Below are 6,924 nucleotides of genomic sequence, written 5' to 3'. Positions count from 1 at the left end.
AGTAAACATTAGGCACGCATGTACCTACATACACATTGGTACTTCCATATATACATAATCATACCACATACCTAGCCCCTTACGTGACTGCAATCTGCAAGCCAGGGGCCCCCTGGCTTGCAGATCGCAGTCACGTAAGGGGCTAACCACATACCATGTAACTGGATGTAAACACAGCCTAAAACTCACATTTACTTAATCTAAACACATATATAAACAGTAACAACTATAATAGCAACTTGATCTCAGCTAAGAGTGTCCTGGTCATTCCTGACATAGAAGCCTACCCCAAGGACCTACAGAAATGCAACTTTTATATAGACACACTTAACACTATGGCGACTGTTCACTATTTACATGCTCCCCCTCGGTCAGATCATCCGCCGCCATGGCCTCAGCTTCCTCTCCTACGCCGACGACACACAACTCTACCTCTCCACCAAACCATCCACCCAGCTCCCCCTACGCTCCCTTGTCAACTGCCTTCATGAAATAAAAACCTGGATGTCATCTAACCTTCTCAAACTGAACAACAATAATAACAATAACCCCCACCCTTATCCACCTCAACTGGCTAACCATCAAACCCTACAAATCCCTCTACGCTCTGGCACCTCAGTACCTCACTGACCTCCTCCACCCCTACACTCAGTCACGGCCCCTGCGATCCACGGACACTCGTCAGCTCTCCATCCCTCGAACCAGACTGCGGACCTTCGGGGACAGAGCTTTCAGTGTGGCAGCTCCCACCCTCTGGAACTCCCTTCCCGCAGAACTCCGCAACGGCCCAACTCTGGACTCTGCTCAAAACCCACCTCTTCAACTTGGCGTTTAACCCCTAATTTCTCACTTGTATGTTGTGTCTGTCCACTATGTTGTTACTTTTGTTATTTCCCCCCCCCCCTATGTAAAGCGACCTTGGGTCTTTTGAAAGGCGCTATATAAAATAAAGCTATTATTATTATTATTAAGCAAATGTAGCCTACTTTTCAATTATAAATCTACATGCCTTGATGATGCAATTCTTTATATAGCCTATCAATTGTTTTTAAGCTCAATAAATTTCTCCCATTTGAGTGGGACATTTAAATCTTCCAGGACACGCGGACTGGCACCGAAACCCAGATTATTGTTAATGCATTTATTTGTATGACTCACAGCGATGCCAAAGCGCGTGATGTCATCTGCCTGGCACTTGCTGATGACCTCATCCCGCAGTTCCTTGTCATGTGACTCCCCGTCAGTAACGACGACCATCACCTTGGTGGCCCCTGGCCGGGCCCCGTTCTGAGGCAGGAAGGCATATCTCCTAGAGAAACACACACACACGCACGCACGCACGCACGCACGCACGCACGCACGCACGCACACACACACACACACACACACACACACACACACACACACACACACACACACACACACACACACACACACACACACACACACACACACACACACACACACACACACACACACACACACACACACACGCACGCACAACATCTTTAAAGACACAATCTGACATTAACCGGTATTTTAAGCTTTTTGTAACTCAAAATACTTGTGTGTTTTACTCCAGTGTTTACTCACTAATTTGTTTTGCTAATGACTTCCACCTGCATGCTTAGCATGATGTTAACAAATATATTCTGCTTCCAATAACAAAACTAAGAGTCTAAAAGCCCCACTTGTGACCATGCAGCCCCTAAAACAATATTTGACAACCACAGGTTTATAGACGATGTAGCTAACCCAAACAAGCTAGTGCTAGTGTAATATCTGCTGATGCAGGCTGACATTAGTACTGCCACGTTGGTGGGGTCATAATGTGGGATATTATCATAACAGAGTAAGAGAAGCGAGCAATGTTTCCGAATCCTAAATCAAGGCAGCGTAGACTCCTGTCGGTGCCACAGAACACACTCTGGCCATGCTAACGTAAGCTGGTGTTCTTTTCAGGTCCTTACTGAAGAGATGTTAAGTCTGTATTTATTATTTGTATTGTCTTGTCATTATTATTATTATTGTTGATGTCAATGTTGTGTTAGTTGTTCAAATGTAAAAAATAAATAAAAATAAATGTTTGATAAAAAAAAAGAAGATAATACGAGATGTGCCCAGCTATCATAGAGACCACCCTCTCTCTCTCACTCTCACACCAACTTTGTGCACCAAAATAGTGCAGTAGGCAGACTGGAACAGTGGGTGTATCTACTCTTTAACAGTGATAATGGACTACTTTGTAGCCAATGACCACGTGAAATTATTTGGAAAAGATGATTCACTCCTGCTGTCTATCATGTTTAGCCATGGGCAGTTGAAGGGGATGCACAATTGCTCAGTAAAACTCAACATAACCAAAACAATCCAGCATTGTGTGTGTGTGTGTGTGTGTGTGTGTGTGTGTGTGTGTGTGTGTGTGTGTGTGTGTGTGTGTGTGTGTGTGTGTGTGTGTGTGGAAAAGGCTGTGGTGGTGGCAAGGACGTGACTCCTGGAGTATTACCCCAATCAGCCTGATAGATATAATTATCTATAATTAAGGGTCAAAATGTTGAATTCTGAAAGGTTATAACTCCAACAAGAAACGTAGTACATACATCCATCTATCCTCACTCTATGGGGAATACTGTCACATCTGTAGTAAAAAAAAACGTATGGATCAGAGGTGAAGCAACTAATTCATTGTCAAGACTATTACCTACTGACCTCATTCATTGTGAAGACTATTACCCACTCAACTCATTCATTGTGAAGACTATTACCCACTCAACTCATTCATTGTGAAGACTATTACCCACTCAACTCATTCATTGTGAAGACTATTACCCACTCAACTCATTCATTGTGAAGACTATTACCCACTCAACTCATTCATTGTGAAGACTATTACCTACTGACCTCATTCATTGTGAAGACTATTACGTACCTACAGACATCATTCATTGTGAAGACTATTACCTGCTCAACTCATTCATTGTGAAGACTATTACCCATTCAACTCATTCATTGTGAAGACTATTACCTGCTCAACTCATTCATTGTGAAGACTATTTCCTACTGACCTCATTCATTGTGAAGACTATTACGTACCTACAGACCTCATTCATTGTGAAGACTATTACCTGCTCAACTCATTCATTGTGAAGACTATTACCCACTCAACTCATTCATTGTGAAGACTATTACCTGCTCAACTCATTCATTGTGAAGACTATTACCCATTCAACTCATTCATTGTGAAGACTATTACCTGCTCAACTCATTCATTGTGAAGACTATTTCCTACTGACCTCATTCATTGTGAAGACTATTCTACTGAACTCATTCATTGTGAATACTATTACCTACTCAAGTGGCAAAATAAAGCTGTCTACAGCTGAATATTAAAAGAAAAAGATTTTTTTTTACTCCTCTTACTCTCGTCCCCTCCCATCTCGTCATTCTCCCATCTTGTTCCAATCCTGTGGCTAATTCCGGCTCTTGTCTGTGAATACTTGAATAATATGACTCCTATCCAGTCCATATGTCTAAATGAACACTTCACGTGTGCAACAAATGCAAACCATGGCCCCTGAGCTGCGGGACCCCCATACAAATGTCCTCCTACAGGGACCAGCTATGTAAATAGTGACAGTCCGTTGTAGGCAACTCTAATCGAAGGTTTTAAGCAACACGACAGTCACAAATGCAAAACCTATATTGACAGATGCGTGAAAACACTGAGCCCCTACCGACTGCTTTTCAGCACTGAACGTAATCGCTCAATGGAGGAGAATGAAGTGGTCATCAAGTACATGCTCATTGCAGAAAATATAAGAACATAAAAGAAAGAAATAGCGTGTGATTAAGGTCCTGAGTACTGTGCTGGTGTTACCAACTGAGAAACTATACCTATAGCGGAAAAGTTCATTTTGAGCCCTGAAATGGCTTAATCCCATTTTTACTGTGCATCTTGTAAGTCTTGGACCCACCTGGCATAGTCTATGGCATTGAATGTATTGGTTTCCTGTCCATACTTCTGGGGGATCCTGGAGGCTGCAGCCACCATGATGTCTTTGGTGGAGTAGTCGTTGAGCAGAAATTCCACCCTAGTATTTTCTCCATACTGCAGAACACTCACCTGCACAGGAACACAGCACGACGTTGACTATATTCACACGCCGGCCATTTTGCTCTTGCGTCATGCTCAGGTTGAGATTCCCTTCCACCTTGTTTCCACCCTGGGTGGAAAGGAATCCCAACCTGATCATGACATACAGTAAGAGCTAAATGTCCACCGTCTGAATATGGTCAATTACTATATCTCATTAATTCTTAAAGGGGCACTTCACCAAAAAACAATGCTGATTTATTTTGCACATCATCTCACACACATCCAAAACTCTAAGCAGGTTTGTACACATTTATAGCATTAGTTTATATAGTTTGACAGTTATTGAGAGTTGAATGAGTTTCAATATGACCTCTGGTGATGTCATTGGACTCATTAACTCTCAATAAATAAATATCAAACTAAATTAATGTGTACAAAACTGGTTTTGTGTTTTGGGATGTGTGTGAGATTATGCGCAAAATAAATGTACATTTACAAAAAATACATTTTAATCTTAACGACAAAAATTTAACACACACAACAAAAAATCAAACAGACTATGAAACAGTAAAATATGACTGTGATGGCTACAACTAGGCAGCAAGTATGTATTAATTGTTACAGTCCTGGCTCCAGGTATTCACCTTGTTCACTTTGCCGCCATGTTGGTCAACTTTGACGCAATGGGGGGATGGAGCCCATTCACTTCAATGTTAAAACAACAGGCAGAATACACTATCTCGGAAATCACAAACTCATGATGACCTGACAACATAGTTTTTTTGTCACTGTCATAGCTTTCGTGTTTTGCAGAATATGGAAGTGAATTGATCATCCGCTCATTAAAATAGCATCCATAGCGACCCAGGAAAATAAAGATGGTGGCAAAGTGAATAAGGCAACTTGTCAGTTACCTGAGTCTTGTCAGGTCCAATGTCCATGTTCTCCAGCAGTTTCTGTAGGAAGTTAGTCACAGGAGGCCAGGGGTAGATACTGTTGGACCCGTCCAGAACTATCACTAGATCCATAGGACCTCCGCAGGCTACAACATAACCATGGTTGAGAATGTTACTTTTGAAATGGATTTCCGTTACAGATGACTGATTACCTTCTTACAATTATAATGGCAGTGGGTATATCCCTGACCGGCCAGAAATGTGTATTTATTAAAAAAAGAAATTTGTATCCTCTTTTTCTCCGCCTGATTTTCTATGCTTTTCTCCCCATCCCAATTTAGTCGTTATGCCAATTCCCCCCCTCCCCTACCTGGTTGTTGTGCGCATGTTCCCCTTACTGGTCGGTACAAGGGAACCCTGAAGTCTACCACACGCTTCCTCCGACACATGTGGAGACAGCCAGCGGCTCTCTTTTCACCCTGCACCGAGGACTCTCATTGGTGAAGTGTAACGCGTGGGAAGTCACGCTGCCTTCACCACTTCCTGCCTTTCGCTGAGCAGGCGCCCAGACCTGACCTGTAGGCGTCGCTGTCCACAACGCCAGATTCCCACCCACGACTTCCCTCCCACTAACTCAGCCAAACGAGTTAGTATGACGATCGGCCCAAGCCGCAGGCAATGCTGACTCCGGGAGTCGAGACCGCAGCCTCTTGCATTGGTGACGAGCGCAATCTCCGCTACGCCACCCGACCGGCCGGAAATTTCAAACTACTTTTTGACTACGCCCTTAACACGAGCAGTTAACATCTTTAGTTTTATGAGAATAGCGCCACCATGAGACCAGATGACTGAGAACTTCACAGGCCTCCTTGCTATTGTAAGGTAAACATATTTGTTTGGTGGAAATCGGATTGTTCACAAGCAACGAAATTCCAAAATGTTATTTTATGTGGCGGTCATATCATATCGTCATTAACTCATTCCCCGCCTATGACGAGTGTAATCGTTATTGGCCACCAATCGTTGGATGCCAACAACGAGTATACTCGTTATTGGACTGTTATTTCTTTTATTCGCTATTTCCATTCATAAATCATCCAGGAAGGCTGTGGTACTGTGTGGCAATGTGTCTGAGATCGCAAAGGTCCAATACCGCCGCCTGGTGGTATGCGGCCGATGTCGCACTTCCTTTGTGACTCTGTGTATGACTCTGTGTATCATTGAAAGTCATCCGGGCGGAGTTTTCTTGTAACGTGGATCAAGATCTTCACCCGATCGCATTGAATCGCTTTCGGGATGCCCGATTCATTATGCTGTGGGGGGTTATGGCGTGGGCCAAATGGACATACGATCTAGCAGATGGCAATCAAATAATTGGAATATTCTTTTTGGAATCTCATCGGCCACAGGTAAGAGCAATCATAGCCATCGCCCTGATCAGCGTATGCTGTTGTACTAACGAATGCCGTTATTGACAATCAATTAATCAGAAACGACCCCCCCCCCCCCCTTTCATGCATGCATGATGGAACATAATATACCGATCATATGCATTTGAATTTTTTATTGTAGCGTGTATAGGGACTAAATGCCAATGGATTAAGTATAATATGCGTGGCGGGCTATTACTAGCCTCCCAGGAATGACCCCAGACCACTCTAAAACCATACTTATATTCACCACGGTATAAAACGAGAATGTATTGATGGAAAAAATATTCCTTTTCCACATCTTGAACGATAGATACTCGATGTCAAATGGGCCATAGTATTGCATCCATAGCTATAATATTTAAATAGTTATAGCCCTGCAAACAAGGTGAGCGACTCCCACCGTTTACAGCGGTGGCGGTAGCTACTACAGGATGAGGCTAATCCGTGGCGTCCAATGAGTTAAAATATCTAAATTACACATTTAAAGATGTCAGTCCCC

The 6,924-nt window shown here is 43.0% G+C and overlaps 1 protein-coding gene across 1 annotated transcript in view; it reads right to left on the bottom strand.

Moving 5' to 3' along the window:
* The window catches only part of LOC311237319 (integrin alpha-2-like), a 134,114-nt gene that overhangs the window by 39,364 nt on the left and 87,826 nt on the right, over positions 1-6,924 (bottom strand). Inside the window, exons 6-8 of the mRNA XM_084325138.1 lie at positions 5,011-5,138; positions 3,975-4,123; positions 1,159-1,309 (exon numbers count right to left, since the gene is read on the bottom strand). Coding sequence (XP_084181264.1) covers positions 1,159-1,309; positions 3,975-4,123; positions 5,011-5,138 — 428 coding nt within the window. The remainder of the gene's footprint in view (positions 1-1,158; positions 1,310-3,974; positions 4,124-5,010; positions 5,139-6,924) is intronic.

Source organism: Notolepis coatsorum (genome assembly GCF_963971535.1).
Source record: "Notolepis coatsorum genome assembly, chromosome: 11".
Classification (NCBI taxonomy): Eukaryota; Metazoa; Chordata; class Actinopteri; order Aulopiformes; family Paralepididae; genus Notolepis; species Notolepis coatsorum.
This window is presented reverse-complemented; position numbering and strand designations above follow the sequence as displayed.